Source organism: Solanum verrucosum, unplaced genomic scaffold, assembly GCF_900185275.1.
Source record: "Solanum verrucosum unplaced genomic scaffold, falcon-dt-bn FXZP01000047.1, whole genome shotgun sequence".
Classification (NCBI taxonomy): domain Eukaryota; kingdom Viridiplantae; phylum Streptophyta; class Magnoliopsida; order Solanales; family Solanaceae; genus Solanum; species Solanum verrucosum.
The window spans coordinates 1,367,828-1,386,653 of NW_026020155.1; the positions used below are offsets into that span (position 1 = coordinate 1,367,828).

An 18,826-nucleotide genomic window follows, 5' to 3' on the forward strand; every position below is an offset into this window, starting at 1 on the left:
TTAGGTGGGAGATTCTCTAACTGACAACCACCACTATGAGCCTAAGTGGTGATACAACGTCTTTTGAGACGCTGCCAGAACAGTCCTATACTTTGCCATCATATAGAACCTACTTAACTTAGTGGATCCACTAGCTTAACTTACGTGATCATCTAAAAAGTATGAATCATTAACACCCATGATGGCTACATGGTTTATGGAGACTTGAGTTAATATGAACTCGCATCCCCATATCGGTGCTCAATACTACTCCCAAAAATATACTTAGCTCATATGTATTAAAGAAAACAAACTTTCTTTCTTTGGTTTGAGATAATTACTCAAAACTTAGCTTAAAAGCTCTTTTGGAATCGATATTCCCTTTTCTTGCTCAAATGTGAAAACATTTATAAACTTCTTCGGAAATCCTTAGTTCCCTAATAGCTTTTTATTTTGAGAAACAAACTCAACTTTTTACTGTTTGCTTAACTTGAAAACTTGAGTCTTAAAATGAATTTAAAACATTGTTAAAGACTTTTGAAAAGTTAGGAAACTTTGTTATGACTTGCTTCTTAACTCTTAGACTTGACTCTTGACTTCTTTGACTTTGATCATAACTTTCCTTAAATTGGATTATGGATTCAAGGTTCATGATCTCATGTTTATGGATAATTTCATGATGTTTAGATGTACCTTAGAGTGTTAGAATCAACTAGGAAACATAGGTACATCACTTAGAAACTAGTACGAAAAGATGGGGGAAGAATGGGGTGAAGTGGCGTCCTTGGTGCTCTGAGAGGCGTGGGGTGCCAGGCCCCAAACTTCAGAGGACAAGGTGGGGCGCGCTGGCTGGCGCGGCGCCATAAGGGGTAAACTTCAAAGACTCTTTTGGGGAGCGCTGGCTGGCGCGACGCCCCACCCATTTCCCCAGAAAATTCCGACTTTTCTCCTTCGTTTTTCATCTCTAAACCCTCTACACTTCCATAGTCCTTTCCCCAAACACTTAGGATCATTAGTACCCTCAATACCCAATATATTAAACTCTAAAAATAACCCAGAAACACGAATCAAATCAACACTAGGCATTCAACAATCAACCAACAAGAATTCAACAATGTTCTTCAAGAACTTCACTTTCTTAACATTCAAACAACTCAAATTTTGCTGAATTGAAACAAGTTTGGCGTGTGGGTGAACTAACCCAACACTATGTGATCTCACATACCTTGTAGGGATCACCCCCAATGAATTCCACCCGCAAAGCTTGAACGTTCTTGGCGATTTCTTGATATCTCTCCTCTTTTCTCTTCTTTTTTCTCCTCTCCAAGCCCTAGCGTAAATTCTAATTTTCTAAACTGAATAAAGTCTTGTTTTATCCCCAAATAAATTCCTTAAAACGAAAATAGGCAAATTAGGTAAGGAAAAGACTAGTTTACCCTTCCAAAACCTGGATTAGACTTTCCTTAATCTAACAACCCAACTTCCAAAAGGCATAAACTTACACATACGAACTCAACGCAAACTCGGCGGCGTTGGAAAGATCATCCCAAGAGCTTCAAACCATATCTGGAACTACACCTAACTCATCTTGAGCTAGGAGTTATGGTCGTTTGAAATTGACCAAAAACTCACTGTAACTTACTTAAAATTTTCCAGATTTCCTTACACTTTCCAAAAATGACTATTTCCAGATTTTAAACTTTTTTCTAGTTACGAGATGTTACAGAATGATAACTCTTTTTATTGATTCTTGCATTGATTCAAATAGAAGAGTACATCCCTATTTATAAATAATTAGGGAGAATTTTTCCTAAAGAAGAATCATTCTAGATACTAAACTAAAGGAGAATCATTTTAGATACTAAACTAAAATAAAACTAAATATTTTGCAATTAATGTCAACCCTAGACTTGAAAGGAAATTAAATACTATAAAATATTTTTAGACTAAAAAGAAAAAAGTAAAAAGATTCTACCAAATTTCAACATTCACCCTCAAACTCAAGTTGGTGTATCTAACTTGAGTTTGAACACTTAGTTATTCTTGAGAATATCTTCTCCTTTTCATGTTTTTTTTCAAGCTTCTTTTGTCGTCTTAGATACAATGATTTTAGAGATGATTGAATCTGTAATTGAATTTTGAATTACAATTTTGGCTTTGTATATTTTGATTTTCCCTTCTGAGTGAAGTTTGATTTTAGCAGCAGAATAATAAGATTTTTTAGAGAGTGGTTGTATGAGTTTATCTTCCATTACAGTTTTCCATAAATCATAAACCTCAAGATAAGACTTCATCCTAACTGCCAAGATTTGATAATTTTCACCATTGAAGGTTTGTGGGGCATTGAAAGAAAGAGTATTGTTTGTCATGGTTTGAAAATAAGGTTTAAAATAGTATGGATTAAAATTGGCCCTGCGTTAAAAATAAAAGCACGGGTTAAAATTGGCTATGCGTTAAAAATAAAAGCACATGTTAAAATTGGGTTGAAAATAGGTATAAAAATAAAGTGGTTGAAAGTTCTTCTTCAATGAACTCACAGATCCATTAAGATCAATGGAAGGCTCTGATACCACTGTTATGGAATGGAAGAAACTAGAAAGAGATATTAAAGAGAGAATGAATGATAACTTTTTGTATTGATTCTTTCACTGATTCAAATAGAAGAGTACATTTCTATTTATAAATAATTAAGGAGAATTCTTCCTAAAGAAGAATCCTTCTAGATACTAAACTGAAGGAGAATCCTTCTAGATACTAAACTAAAATAAAACTAAATTTTTTGCAATTAATGTAAATCCTAGACTTGAAAGGAAGTTAAGTACTATAAAATATTTTTAGACTAAAAAGATTCTATCAAATTTCAACACTAATATGACTTGTAGTAAATGTGGTGCACAGAACACAGTAAAAGAGGATATCCTACAAGAGATTGAATTGGTCTAAATCAATCTAGAACATATTCTCAGGTATAAATATTTTTATTTGTTTCTTTCAAATGTAAGTTATATGTATTTGTACTACTATGTCAATAGACATGCTACTAGTAGAGAAAGAGGCAAAGAAAGGGACAGTAGTTCAACTTAATCAGCTAGAGCTTCTTCATAGACATATGTATTTATTTGTAAGAGAAATAATTTTAAGTATATGCACTAATATGTGAAAAATCACACCACAAACAATAAAAGTGATAAAACAAGATGTAAAGAAAAGAGGTAAAGACAGTATTTCAAGTGTTCCAGGTGTTCCAACTCAATCACATGAAACTTTTACACATACAAAGATAATTTATATAATTATTCAATCATTTATAGATAAGATACATATATTTTAAAATTTGAGTCTCAATAAACAAATTATTGTAAGTTGTAAACGAATAGAAATAGATAGAAAAAGAATGGTAATAGAGAAAAGGTAATGCCTCAAGAAAGAAATGTGAACAAAAGTAAAGATAGAGAAAAAAGAATGTCTCAACAAACCTAAACTAATTCTAAAGCAACAAATAGTGGAAAGGGCAAAGGAAGGGAAAGAGACCAGTAAAACATGAGAACACTAGTGAAGGACAAACAATACCTTTTAAAAAGTCAATAATGGTAGGTTGAAATATACTAAGCTCAAGATGGCTTTACAATTCTTAATGTGAGTAGTGAAGGTATAACTTTATATGCATATTAAGATTTTATAAGCAGCTTAAATATCTTTTATTTGAATATTTCTTATTTGACTATGCAACTTGGATTGTCAAATAGAAGAATAATCAATACTAGTACAAGAGTGACAAAAAAAACTGATGTTATTATTGATGATATTGCTACACACTAAGACGTGAGTTCAAATGAAAGGAAAATACAATTGCTACTACTAGTATCAACTTTGAAAGAATAAGAGCTAAAATATTTATCCAAATCAGGTCTGCAACTAGTGTTAATAATTAAAGTCAAATCAGATTTGCAGTTGTTACTAAAATCAAAGTCAAATCAGTTCAAATAGAAAGATATATGTGTCATGAAAGTATACATTATGACATGATGTTGTTAGCATTTTGATTCTATTATTAATATTGACAAATAAATTTTAATTGTGTATATTTTGATGTTGTTTTTTTGTTGGAATCAAACTTTGTTTTGTAGGTTCCTTTAGGTATCAAACTTTATTTATTGTAGGTGCCAAACAAAACATGTTAATTTTTTTTTGTTATAGTTTAAATTGAAACATTGATTATGTTAGAGTGAAAATCCTCATTTTATATAATTGTGTAATATTTTTGTTTCTTTTAGTATATCTTCTCATATGTTTGTAATTGAACATCTTTTTGAATTTTCTCAAATGGTTACCACAATAAGATAGATAGAAATAGATGAAGGGTTAACTTGTTTGAAAGTGATACAAATGAGGTTTTAAAAGCCTTACACAATCGAATGCGCTTACATCTTGTTAAAGTTATAACTATTCCAACAAGATAAAAAAAAAGAAAAAAAGAGTAAACTAAAGATATAGAGTATACTAACTATGACAGTTTCAGTTGCATCCAATTACATATTTCATCTTTCATCCTTCATATTCTTGATAATGCTTAAAAATTTGACATGACGATTAACTTTCCATTACGATATTTGCTCTTCTTTTCTTCTCCTTCATCACTTATATGTTACTTTCAACATGACTTTCATAAAATGCCAATGTACTTCTTCCAACTCTTTAATTCTCTTTCGCCAATCTCATAATAATATACTTATATCTTATATTAGTATCTTCACGATCTCTGCATCTAACGAAGTTTCACACTTTCTCCTAAAATATGTCATAAATAAATTAAACAAAAAATAGAAATAAATTATGGAGAGAACATATACGATAGTGTGGATAAGATTAAAATCTTTGAGTTGGATTGTCTTTCGACCACGACGTTTGCATTAAAAGTAAGTATTCATGTTTGCATCGCATTTTCGTACGTAATATCATATCATTATCCTCATTACAAACGCGATTCAAGACTATATTTGACATTATAAAAATATTTTCCTCTCAAAATCTAATCAGAGAAGATAACTTGGTATCTCAAATTTAAAGAAATTAAACCTTGAACAACTGAAAATTAACAAGAAATTAAAAGGATCAAAATCTTTTTGGACGGATTTCATTTAAGAAAGAAGATGATTTTGTTTAAACCTTAAACCAACGACTCTTTTGAAAGAATTGGAGAAGACAATGTTTTTAAAGAGGAAGTAATTAAATAATAGGAAAGAATTGATACATGACGCTTTTTAATCCATTTTTGAAAGCAAATTTTTTTTTTTTATGTTCGTCATCTGCGTGAAAATAAACGTAGGGAGAAAATTGATCAAAATGATATTTTAACAAAGATATTTAATATTTTTATGGAGTACTAAGACATTGGTGAAATTAATGTATCTTTTTAAAAAATCAAGATAACTTTAGGTGTTTATATGTTTTCTCTATATCAATTGTTGATTATGATCCTAACCTTATGTATGGTAATAGATAGATAAATTGACACATTTGCATATCTTAAAACTCAACAATTTCTCTCTTGAAGTCATTCTCCAACTAAGCAATTTGATGATTGAGTTCCCAAATAGAAATTGAGAATTTCCCCCCTCATTTGACAAGAACAATGAGTTTTATTTTATAAAAAAGAAAAAAATTGAATAACAAAAAGCCAACACCATTCGTTTTGGAGTTAGGTTTAGGAACTAAATCACACAGTTTATTTAATTAAAATTCAATTTGCATAGCCTGATAATACAAGAACCAAAATCAAAATTTAACTACCAACTCAAGGTTTAAGCAACAATTATAAATATATATATTGGTAAATGAAGGTTATATACTAGAAGAAGATTTGGTGGTTTAGGAAGATATAATTAAAACTCCGAAAAAATAAGAAATGTCATTAAATTATGTGAAATTGAATAAAAATGTCTTTTATAAAACGAATTGATTAAAAAAATTTATTGTTAATAATCTAGTCAAAAAACGTCCCAATTTTTACTTTATTGGGTCTAAAAGAATCATTTCCCTAATATATATACATTTAAACACATTCTTTTTCTAATAGAGTATAATATATCTAAAGAACCTTATTCTTACTTTTTAAATATAATTTAGTTAACTAATAAAAAAGTGGAAAATAATACTTTTTTTCTTAATACATATAATTAAAATCACAATACCTTCTTTATTGATTTTCATTTAGATAACAATACAATTTTCCTTTCTAATAAAACATATTTTTATTTCTTAATTTTTTTTTTGAATTGGAGTAGGATCAACGTTTCATAATATGATCCATGCTTTTATATTTAATTCGCCTTTTCCATATAAATTTTAAAATTCAAGAATTTTATTACTAAATGTTTATCCTACCTCAACTCGAAAAAGATTAAGAAATAAAATTATTTTGTATTTTAGTATGAAAAAATAATTTTATCTTTTAAAATAATATTTTTATAAGATTTTTTTTGTTTAAAAAGAAAAACGGATATTTTTATTAGAACAAGACAATTTCGATCAAATTAAGTGAAAATAAGAGTATTTTTGAATTAAACTATTAATGACAAAAATATTTTTGAATAAAACTTTTAACGAATGACATTTTATTTTAATTGTACCTAATTTAAACGCATTTCATCCTTTTTTTTTTGTTAAAGTAATAAAAAAAAAATCTTTATTATTGATTTTAAGGAAGGTAGCTCACAAGTCACAAACATATTAGTAGTGATTTTTTTTATTTTCCAATGTATCAAAAAGGACAAAAAGAAAAAAGAAAAAAAAAAGCTAATGATTTTGACTTTGGTCAAGAGGGGACTGAGAGTCCAGAAGCTTCTTACGAGTGTAAAATGCTGTCGAAGTTAATTTTGGCGCCCAACCTAAACTAAAACCCTAGACTACTTTTTTTTGCTAAGCTAAGCAACAGCAATTAGCCGGAAAATATGTCAGGCTTGAAGTTCGTCGCTGAAAGAACCGGTGACGGAGCCGGGCAGCCATTCCTCGACACCGACAACGGCGAGGAACTCATGCATGTTCAGCCTGGAACTGCTGTAGTCTTCGGCAGCCGCCCTCCTGAGTCACCTGGCACTCTCTATATCACCTCCAAGTAACATCTTGACCTTCAATTTACTTTTGTTTGTGTTCATGTATATTGTTTGTTTCTTAATCAGTAGTTGAGTTTTAGTTTTGTGATTCGTTAAATATCACCAGGCAAGTGGTGTGGCTAAGCGATACTGATAGGAGTAAAGGTTATGCAGTTGATTTCTTGTCTGTTTCACTTCATGCGGTCTCTAGAGACCCCGAGGCTTATCGGGATCCTTGTTTATATGCTCAGGTACAATCTCTTTGTTACATTTTCCTCCTGAATTAAAGTTCTAGGGTTTTACTTATACCAGCAAGAGAGCGAAACAGAACTGAAGGTTAATATGTGAAATTAAAAAGTTTCAACTTATAACACTATTGATTTTGTAGAGTCAATTTTTACTTTTCATTGTATAATCGATTTGTTTAACCTGCCTCTATTTGGATTAATTTGTGATGAAATTTGAAGGACTACTGGTCATGAAATGGAACTGATAGTGCTAAAAAGTTATAAGAAATACGCTGCATTTTGATTATTTAAGTGTGTTTCTCTCTATCTTTTTATCCCCTTCATATATAATCTGTCTGGAAAGCTTTCTCACTCTTGACTTTTGCTACCATAGCTATCATTTCCAGTAAGACCTAGAAGATTTGCCTAAAATTTCCAGCATAATTAGACATAGAAACATGCAATATCTGACACTTAGTTGTTGTAGGGGTACATAAAGGATTGTATATGGCTCATTTTGTTTAGCTTGTCCTAGGCGTTTCTAAGGTCCATGCTGTTTTATTTTCTCTCTTCTTATGTTATGAGATTTATTTCATTATTTAGTGGCTCTTCTGTTGCTATCTCTTGTTGGATGTTAGGACCTGTGAGATGTTATAGAGGGTTAATATGTATTGATGGACTGTATGATCTTGCAGTAAATATACAATCTACATCACGAATAACCCATTTCCTGAATAAATGATTTATCTTCATGTTTTTACAAACAGATGAGTATGATTGGGATTCCTAAAAGCTTACATTTACGAATTGAGCTTGCAGCGTTCTTGATTATTAAAGAGGTGCTGGTCAGTAGTGTTGGTAACATAGTGTAGAAGTTCCAAAAAAAAATTGGGAAATATTTAAGGATGGGAAGAAGTTAAAGCCTTTTAAATTGTCACACATTGGTTGAAGGAATGTGAAATGATCTCCTTATATTGTTTTGGACAATCCTCACCTCATGAGCTAACTTGTGAGATTGAGTTAGCCCAAAGTCCATTTCCTTATTATGTATCAGAGCCAAGCCCATTCTTCTTGTTGTGTTTTTTCAATGTTGAACTCCCGTGTTATGTTATCTATGCTTTACTTGGTAGGCCTCAACGTGGGAAGTGGGGGCTATGTGTTAGATCGTCCCACATTGGTTGGAATGAAAAAAAATCTTATATGGTCGTGGACAACCCTCACTTCATGAACTAGCTTTTTAAGTCAGTGAATGTATGTTTCCAATCCAGTACTTTATTAGGATTTTGAGGTTCAAATTAACAGGCAAGCTAGTTTGGGCCTTCTTACTTGTTTCACCATTCAAATGGCCACAATGCAACAGAGTTGCGTATAACAGAATGTTATATATAAATAGGTTTGGAACCTTTTAGAATGCCAATCTGAGTTATGCTTTGAGTGATGGTTATAGTTTCAAGTGTGTGAGGCAGATATGGCGCTAATTTGCCTATAAGTACCAGATCATTGGTGTTATCTGGTGGTAGTTGTGTGCCATTAATAGGACATTAACTAATGAAGTGTTTGCCATATCTATCGGTGTATGTCTTTTACATCGGTCAGACAGTTCTCTTCCATTGTTTTTTTTGGGTGAGGAGTTGAAGAATGGTGGCCTTAAACTATCATCAACAGAAGTAGCAAAATTTGGATGGTGGCTAATACAAACAGTGATGGTCGGAAGGATGATGTATGAAGGGGCTTTTTGTTTGTTTGTATTTTATAAGGAAAGATGGTGGAAGTTAGGTCAAGACTAGCATGCAGCGGTGACTCTTTGATGGTTCTCGATAAGTGAAGGACAACAAAGGGTGGAGGAGAGGTGGTGCTATGGTGGGGTTAAAGGTCGTTGGTGAGGGTCAATTTTCTTGGCGAAGGCTGCACTCTCTCTTCATTGCCTTCTATGCCCCAACTCCAGCTTGATGGGATGCATTAGAAGGAAGCATGCAGGGTTCATCTGGAATTCAATAAGTCATCGTGAAATATCATTTATCCATTCTAGTATCACTTAGTATAAGTCAATTTTACCTATAACCTCATATTATAATGAAATCCTACTTGGGGTGTTTTATAGATGATTTTGTGGGGACCAAAATAGGAGTACTTTTGTAATTCAATTGGCTTAAAGAGTCATTCTGATCTGACAATGGTGGTTGCCAGAGCCCAGATTTTCACCTAAATGGGGAAGCCAAGACTGGTATTTTTCCTGCCATGGCAGATAGAGAGAACTTATGGGTAGAAATGATTTTTTATAGGAAAAACACCACAATCTTTTGTGGGGAAGGAAAGGAGGTCGAAACTCTAATTAGTCAAAGGTAAATCTAGAATCAATTGGGCTTGAAGATGTTTTGGATTGTGTCCGGAATTAAGGCCATTTTGTCGCCTCCTTTTTATATCTTTTGGACTTCTCCAGTTTCCTAAATGCTTGTTTTTTTATGTTACATACAATAATGATTTCAAAATACCTAAGTAGTAATAATACAAATTACTTGAGAAAAATGATAGTAAAATGCAATGTGTATGTTTAAAACATTTAGGGGTCGTTTGGTTTTGGGTGTATAAGAAAGTGTTGAATATGGTGTATTAGTTATGCTTGAGATTATTTCTTATGCAATGTTTGGTTTGGTGTATTGAAAATAACATGCATCGCATAATTTTAAAAAAAGATTTATTTACAAAAATATACTCCACACGTACTGTGGAAAGGATGTGAAAAAGGTTTTGAGGGGCAATTGTGTCTTGAACCATGCTAATGCATGTATTAAAATCACTTGCATTGCTAATACCATGGTTTTCAGTCTTGGGTCAATTGTCAGTCTTAGATGAACTTGCAAGGGGAGAAGAAAGATATTGAGGACTGACCTGACCTTCAATATTTCTGAGGCTAAATCTATTAGAGCTCTCACTTAATGCTATTGACAGGTGGAGAACAGTACACAACTCCACTACATATTCAATAGGGCAATTCATCCTGTTTAGTTTTTAAAAAAATCATTTGTAGTATTTCCTGTTTCATTGAAGCTTGGAGGAGATCATCCAACTATTTTCTTTATTTTTTCATTTGCCAGTAAACTATCTGACACGGTTAATATATAGTTGGCTATCCATGACATTATGAAATGCAATTTCTGTAATTTATTATGTTAGGATTGTGTAGTGTATGCAATCTATTCTCTGAAGCTGGATAAATCATGTATGGTTGAACCAGATGGACTAGTTGCATGATTATGCATGTCTGTAAAATCTCTGGCTTTATAATTAATGAGTCTCTCTGGTAGAGAAATTATTTTCTTTCAGTCCTGTTTAATATTTCGGATGATCACTCTATGTTTTCTCCCTGAAGGGAATCCTGAGTTCTGGTTAAACATTTGTTTCTATTTAACGGGTGTGAAAATAAAAGATATCTCTTGCTTCATTCATGAAGATTGACAATGGAGTGGAGGATGACGAATCAGAAGGTTCCAGTGATGAAGGTGATGTGTCATCAGATTTATCAAGGATCACTGAGTTGAGACTTGTGCCATCAGATCCTAATCAAGGTGCTTCATTCTTGTTCATTGTTTTTCATATAAGACAAATACTTTCTGCTACTTTAGCTCCGAAAGATAAAAGTTTGCTTTGTATGTTCTATGTCGACAGTGGATACTCTCTTCCAGATCTTTTGTGATTGTGCTGAGCTTAATCCTGAACCAATTGAAGGTAGTTTTCTTCTTCTTTGGACATACTCATTAACACGTTTCTACTCGCATTTTGCTGCCCATGTTTTGTTTCTACTTTACTAAAATCTGGTGTTGCTTTCCGTAGAGGAGGAGGAGGAACATAATTGGATCTTCAGCGCAGATCAGCTGGAACATCAGGAAGCTGGTAAGAATTAATAGGCATCGGCTGTCTTTTAATTGAAACCAATATTCATTTTCTCAACTAACTTATATTCTTGCTGGTCTAACTTTAGAAGAAGATTCTGAATGGATGATTTCTCCAAACTCTACACATCCAATTGGTCGTTCAAATGGGGATCACGACTTAGCTCATAATGTACTTCAGGTAGGCCTGTGATTGTAGATTTGATTTGACACTTGAAATTCAGAATTGTGATTAATCTTGTTTGTTGCCTTTCCTTTGGCTCGTTTGGTAGGTGTTGGGGCTGGGTAGCCAAAATGGAGGTGAATTAGAACAAATTCAATACTAATTTTTAAAGTAATAAGCGCATAGTCAGTCTTCACATATTTGGGAATCGTAGATTAGTTTGTAGTACATATTCAACAACACAACGTCAAGTTTCAGAGCCTGACTATACTTGATCTTTGTGTATTTCTCCATATGAATAATCTGCATTGTCATCCTTCTTCAATATTTCCTTTTGTGGAGATAAGATGTAGAGAGTTTTAGGACTCTTTACCTGAATTTCTGCGTCCGTGCATGGTATATAAAACGGAGGCTGAATCACCTGTAATGGTAAACAGTAAACCAATGCACCTAAGCCCAGGAGTCTACAATGATGGCAACCTCAATGTTGGAGGTGGATGATACTTTTCACTAGGTTCCCTCACTGTCATTTGTCAATTGGTTCTTTGATATGTTTTCTACAAGCACTGTGAAGCATTTAGAGCTCCTCTCTGGGGACTTTTTTCTTGAGTAACTATCATGTTTTTAAACTGATATAAACTATTATTGATAATTGCATGTGCAACCTCATTACAGCAGTGGCATGTGAAAGGTTCCTTTTATAACACCTCATTTATGAGATCTGTAATTCTTTTTTTGGGGGGGTTGTTATTTTTGGTTGGAGGGGGGGGGAGGTGATGGTTGAAGTGTGCATGTAAAAGTAGGTGGAGATGTGAGCATCAGGCTTTCTGCTTCAGTTATTTCACATGGAACTTCTATCATTTATTGCCTATTTGTTGCATGAAAATTGAGACGTGCTTTTTTGAACTGCAGCTTCAGATTAATGATCAAAGGTTTGAAGATGCGGAGGAAATGGACAGTGACACCAAAAATGGCGATAACCATTCCTAGTCAAGTTTACCTTAAAGTGTGTCAACCTGGTGGAGCTTTTCTCATTTCAGATTCAGAGTTTCTTGTGCTACTTGCTGATTTGGATGAACAGAGTTTTTGCGAAAATGATTAGAATTCTATACAGGAACTAGTAGTTTTATTATGTCACAAATAGTGATCCATGATTAATGCGAGCTGAGATGATATAGCTCAGTTGTAGGTACCTTCCCTTGGTTTTTTTCCTGTATTGTGCTGTTCCTTCTGTTTATAACCTGAGTTATGATGACCTTGAGGTTTCTGGGGATACTTGCTTGTACACATAAATTTGGTTAAACATTTCGGTATCTTGCCCAAAGAAGCAGTGAACGAGAGCACAACTTTCTAGCTCTCATTTCAAGTGCCTGGACTCGAGCTTCTCTCAAATCTTCCAGTTGTTGCCTCTTCTATCTTCAAAATAAATATGACTATTCCACTGTGAGTGCGTTGAATAACTTAAAATTCAATAAGAAATCTCAAGTAGATAATTTTCAGTAAATACTACTACTTTATATTGCACATGTTAAATGAACCCGGGCCCTTCTAATGGTTGATGCGCTTCATTTGCCAAAATGCATAAAATTCAGTACACTGTTTTTTTCTTTTGGGTAAAGACCACAAATAGCATATTTGAGCACTAAAATAGTAGTAATTGCGATTTTTGTGTAGTCCAACCAGATGAACCATTGTCAGGTTTTCATTAACATCCAAGTGGTGCTTGGCTGATTTGGTGATATTTTGCTGCAAAAAGAATGTGATCAAGGCATTTATCTGCTATAATAAAATAACTAAACAACAAACATCTATTGGGTTTTGATTGAGAAGAATCCAAACAAACTGTATATTGACACAACTTATCATCTACCAAGAAGTGAATTTCTTATCCCAAAAGGAACAAAAAGACTAAGAATTTGTACAAACAAATCATGAAACTACACATGCCTCCAAATAGCACAATCATATAAAGAGCAATAGAAGCACATTTTGATAGAACCTCAACTCATTAACAGTATGTGTGAGATCATTAGCATAATAAATCCGCCTAACTGCAAGTAATCAATACAACTAATCCAAGAAAAAAAGAGACTAAAAAAATTCAAATGCCTATACAAGCGTCTCATGGAACACCATATACTTGATCAATAATTCTTCTTTTCAATTATTGAATAGTAATCAAGATACCAATTAACAAATTTCTGCAACCCCATCTGCAAATCTGTAGTGGGTTTGTATCCAAATTCCTTCTGAGCATAACTGATATTAGCATGAGTAAACATCACATCTCCATTTCTTGGCAATGGCAACACATTTCTTTTAGCCTTTACCTTGAGTAGTTTCTCCAATATGCTAACTAGCTTTGTTACTGGAACTGGTGAAGTATTCCCCAAATTAAACACTCTTAATTGTGCATTCTTCTTCTTCTTTCCACCACTTCCTGTGCTTTTCTCTGCTGTATCCAAAGCCCCTAAACACCCTTTTACTATATCATCAATGTAGGTAAAATCTCTCGCTACACTTTTGTTGTTTGAACCTTGAAATACTGAAATGGGGCTTCCTTTTAGTATGTTCTTTGTGAAGAAGAAATACGCCATATCTGGCCGACCCCAAGGTCCATAAACAGTGAAGAATCTTAACCCTGTAATGGAAAGACCGTAGATGTGATTGTAAGTATGTGCAATTTCTTCACCGGCTTTCTTTGTGGCGGCGTATAGACTCGCTGGTTGATCCGTTTGATCTTTTTCTGAGAAGGGTACTTTGGAATTGAGCCCATAAACAGAGCTGGATGATGCCCAAGCAATTGAAGGTTGTGGGTTAGCGGATTTGCAGGCCTCGAAAAGGGTAACGAGGCCTGCAATGTTGCTATGGATGTAAGAACCAGGATTCTTCATTGCGTAACGAACGCCGGCCTGTGCAGCTAAGTGCATTACATGGGTAAATTCAACAATGTCGAAAAGCTTTTTCAGAAGCTTTTCGTCATTGATATCACCTTCAATGACGAAAACCCCTTTCTGTTCCAACAATTTCTGACGGGCCCTTTTCAACGATGGGTCATAATAGCTGTTGAAATTATCTAATCCAACAACGCCATCACCACGGCGTTTGAGTGCGGCGGAGACATGAGACCCAACGAAACCGGCGGCGCCGGTAACAAGAACGGATAAATGACCGGAACGTGAACGGGCAGATAATCTGACACGGTTTTCCCATTGTGGGGTATTATTACTACTACCCCATTTCATAGTTGCAGAATGAGATGGAGGAGAAGAACGAAAACATAAGAAAAGAAGGGTACCTGCAAAAATGGTTGCCCAGAAAACAAGCTTGGTAATGGAATATGTCCACCTCCGGTGCTTGTCCATATTGATTGATTAATGGCTGGTTAAATTTGCAGTAAAACTACATGGAGAAGAAGAAGAAATGCATTCATTCTCAAAGACCGTAAAATGTGGCGGCTATACAAAACAAGAAACTAGGTTTGTGTAGAACTATTTTTGGCTATAATATAGGAATGAATACATATAGGAATATGAAAGAGAATAACAGAAACAGAGAAAGAGAAGGAAAAGGGAATTTGGGATAAAGAGGGAATCGTGTGCAATGAAATGAGTCAAAAGAAAAAGAAACGATTTATGTAAATTTGAGGGGGGAAAAAGAAAAGAAAAAGAGAGAAGAAGAAGAAGAGGTTGTTACGGAGAAGAGGTTGGATAATAGATTTAAAAAATGAAAAACAATAAATCAAATCAATAATACATAGAATCGAATTGAACTGTACGATGCACACCCCTCAAGTAAATTTGTGTTGATTTCTTCTGAATTTGGATGGGTAAGTAATTGATATATATATATATATATATATGTATTCTTGAAAAGCGGGTCAAGATGTGAAAGAGGATAACATAAAGAGAGAGGGGAGAGGAATATGAAATAAAGAGGGAATTATGTGTAATGAAATGAGTCAAGAAGAAGAAAAGGCTTGTGTAAATGTAGAGAAAAAAGAGAAGAGGAAGGAAGATGAGGAGAGGGAAATCATTGTGGACTCGTATGGAGTTTGGCCTCAAAACAGACACTTTTTTGACATTATATTCTAATAGGAATCCTTCGTAAAAATACGTATTAAAACAAATACTTTGCTCACAAATAGGTGAACTGTCCCCCTTAGGCACTTGCCATTAACTCTGTCCATTCCAACTCAAATTACATCACAAATATTCTAAGGGCGAACTTCAATTCCTTTATAACATTTTCTTAACTTTTCATATATATCTCTTTCTTTAACAATAAATATATGGTTTTATCCACTTCACGTTTTCTCACTCATCTTCTATTATGTGTTAATCCAAACTATGTTATTTGGAATTCAAGCCTATTAGACTCTATTGTTTCTTATACATGCTAAGGTGCGTAAGATGATTGGTGCCTATTGGAGAAGCTATACATGATCAGGGACAAATGAGCCCACAAGGAAGTCATTAGTGGCTTGGTCCAGAATCTGTTTGCCAAAACCATCCTGAGGCTCAACTTGATGAGTTTGCAGCAATAGCCAAAAGCCCAAAACCTGCTAGAATTTGTCAAAGAAAAATGATAGTCTGGGTAAAATGGATATCCTTGGTCAATATTGTTATTAAGAAGTTGTTAAAACTCAATTTTGTCTATATATACGGTAAAACTTCACTAAATTAATACTCGATAAATTAATAATTTCTCTAAGATAATGTTTTTCTCATGTTCAGATTTGGCCCAATCGAAAAAATCACTCATTTCGATAAGATAATAAAATAATATACTTTCAGAAGAACCCTATATAAATATATGGTCCCATTAATATTATAAATTAATAATTCTTTAAAAGCACAAATATATTTAAGACAACTTCGTGAAATATGATTATATTTTGTTTGTTTTTTGTTAAAATTTAAATCTAGTGAAAACTCAATATATCTAATTTTTTCTTATTGCATCCAAAAGTTCCAGTGTGAAGAATTCTAGATGCGATAAGTGTTTTTTTACTCGTAATTGATTTCAAAGGTATTGCATCATCTTCAACTTCACCATCATCATTGTTTTTTTCAATGGTATCCACAATTTCTTCTAAGCTTTGTATCTCCGAACATGCATAATTTTGATGTATTCATTGTACTTTATGTATAATAAATTTATTTTTTATGTGACTTCAATAACTATGATAAATAAATTAGTAAGATACAATCATTTTGATGTAATCAAAATTAACCTTCATTGAATTTCAAAATACTCTTTAAATTACTCACTTTGTCCCTAATTACTTGTCCACTTTTCCTTTTATAGTTGTCCCTAATTACTTGTCCATTTTGACAAATCAAGAAAGGACAAAAATATTTTACCTATTATATCCTCAATTAATTATTTTAAAAAATGTAGAACTTCTTGAAAATCTTAAGTTTTTAATTCATCTACTTCATAATTAATAGGGATAAAACGGTAAACTCTCTATGTCAATTATTGTTTTCTTAATAGGTGTGTCAATTCAAAAGTGGACAAGTAATTAGGGACATAGAGAGTAATAAATAATATTTTATGATCACCTATATTAATTTAGTGAGATTTTATTGTATATACATGTTGTTGCTTTATTTTATCCTACAACTATAAATGAAAGTCCTTTCTAACTTGTCACATATCATAAACTACAAAAGAAGCAACAAATTTTCATCAAGTACAAAAGGGACTAAATTATCCTCTACAATTTCAAGTAGTGGCGGAGCTACCGTTAACAACCTTTATTGTAGCCTAGTGGTTTCTGGCAAGTTGAAATTTTTGACTCCGCCACTGACATTAGTCAAGTTTTAGTTCATTGTGTTCGAACTAAAACATCAATTTATAACCACAATTACAGGCTATTAGAACATTAATTTACCAGAAATCATAGGACAATTGAATTTCTTAACGAGTTGATTGGAATTGGGCTTTCGGGCCATCAAATCAGAAGTCTACCTAAATGCACCATTTCCCGGCTAATTTGCACTTCTAGTCATACTTTGTGGTGCTCTTTAATTTATGTTCCTCATGACAAATAATTTTTTTATAGTGTATAAATTCATATTTTTGTATCATAATACACGTAAGTTATGTTTGGGCACCATTTGCACTTCTATTCATACTTTGTGGTGCTTTTTAATTTATGTCCCTCGTAACAAATAATTTTTTTATGACGTATGAGTTCATATTTTCGTATCATAATATACATAAGTTATGTCCGGGAATGACTCCAATTTTTAAAGAACTTATTCCCCACTAAACATAAGTTCGATGAATAAAAGATCAAACATTAAAAATCAATCTACTTAAAAATAAAAATTAAAGATCAGCCTATTTGAACAACAATATCGTACAATTTTATACCATTCTCCTTTTTCCAATCCCTTTTTACCCCTTTTTGGCTAAGTAATTAACAAGTTGCAAAAGCTGCAGGCTTTGTGAAAAATTTGGCCATAGAAAGTGAGTTTTTGTATTAATTTCCTTAATTTTTCCTTTTAATATCTTGTATTCCCTTTTCAGATATTTTGCTGTTGGATTCATGAGTGGTATACACACACAATATACACATATTGTTTATTGAATGCAGTTATATTTTATTGATTTTTAGTTGGGTTTGCATACATATAATATATATACATCTTGTGATAAATTCATCTAACAAATTTATATACATTTGCTTGTATTGATAATCTTTGGTCCATATTACCTAATAAATTACTCATATACATTTGTATTAATATATATTGCTCCATATTCACCTAATAAATTTGTATTTATATATAAAGAAATTCAATGCTTTGGTAAAACAGAAAAGTCTTTTAACTAGTAATACTTACTCGAAACAAAATAAAATAATAGATCCTTATTTAGGAATATCCAGTAGCTGACATAAGAGAAACAAATAATTAAGTCCCTAATTTTATGAATATCTAACAACAAAATAAGGTAAGAAAAAATGAATTCTTAATTTTAAAAATACAATAACGTAAAAAAAATAGAACAAGATATTCTCTCCTCTTTCTATTTCCAAGGAAAATAAACGGATAAATTTGTCTAGCCAATGCTAATTCTCTTAGGCTTAAAATTTATTAAATACTTGTAGGCTAAAAAAATATCAATTCTATATAAAACTTGTACCTACATATCAATCACTCTTAATTAAAATGTCTTTATTTGCATCTCAAGTTGGTAGTAGGATTGGGCATGGTATGGTATATACTGAAATATCATATCATATCGAAATATTTAATAACGTAGTTTTGATATTATGGTATTTGGTGTGGTATATGATATATATTTTAACTTTTTTTGGTATTCGATATGGTATTTAGTATTTAGATATAACATACCGAAACATCGAATACCATATCGAAGTATATAGTTACATAAATAACATATACATCATTAAAATACTAACAAATATGCAACCTAGTATTAGTGTATTTAGTTGGAAAA

At 32.6% G+C, this 18,826-nt stretch overlaps 2 protein-coding genes across 2 annotated transcripts; one reads left to right on the forward strand and one right to left on the reverse strand.

Moving 5' to 3' along the window:
- Positions 1-6,841: 6,841 nt before the first annotated feature.
- On the forward strand, positions 6,842-12,674 carry LOC125828293 (chloride conductance regulatory protein ICln). The gene is made up of 7 exons (XM_049507606.1): positions 6,842-7,093; positions 7,198-7,321; positions 10,749-10,863; positions 10,964-11,023; positions 11,129-11,188; positions 11,277-11,368; positions 12,263-12,674. The coding sequence occupies exons 1-7, from the start codon at positions 6,930-6,932 to the stop codon at positions 12,338-12,340; spliced, it is 693 nt and encodes a 230-aa protein (XP_049363563.1). The 5' UTR covers positions 6,842-6,929; the 3' UTR covers positions 12,341-12,674.
- A 710-nt stretch (positions 12,675-13,384) lies between these two features.
- Positions 13,385-14,715, reverse strand: LOC125828290 (UDP-glucuronate 4-epimerase 2-like). The gene has a single exon (XM_049507601.1). The coding sequence runs from the start codon at positions 14,713-14,715 to the stop codon at positions 13,495-13,497; it is 1,221 nt and encodes a 406-aa protein (XP_049363558.1). The 3' UTR covers positions 13,385-13,494.
- Positions 14,716-18,826: the final 4,111 nt, after the last annotated feature.

Excerpts from the sequence above, each read along its gene's own strand:
- LOC125828293 (XM_049507606.1), top strand. The coding sequence starts at position 6,930 with ATGTCAGGCTTGAAGTTCGTCGCTGAAAGAACCGGTGACGGAGCCGGG. Across the intron at positions 11,189-11,276 it reads GCTGGAACATCAGGAAGCTG|AAGAAGATTCTGAATGGATG; the intron begins GTAAGAATTAAT and ends GTCTAACTTTAG. Across the intron at positions 11,369-12,262 it reads TAGCTCATAATGTACTTCAG|CTTCAGATTAATGATCAAAG; the intron begins GTAGGCCTGTGA and ends TTTGAACTGCAG.
- LOC125828290 (XM_049507601.1), bottom strand. The coding sequence starts at position 14,715 with ATGGACAAGCACCGGAGGTGGACATATTCCATTACCAAGCTTGTTTTC.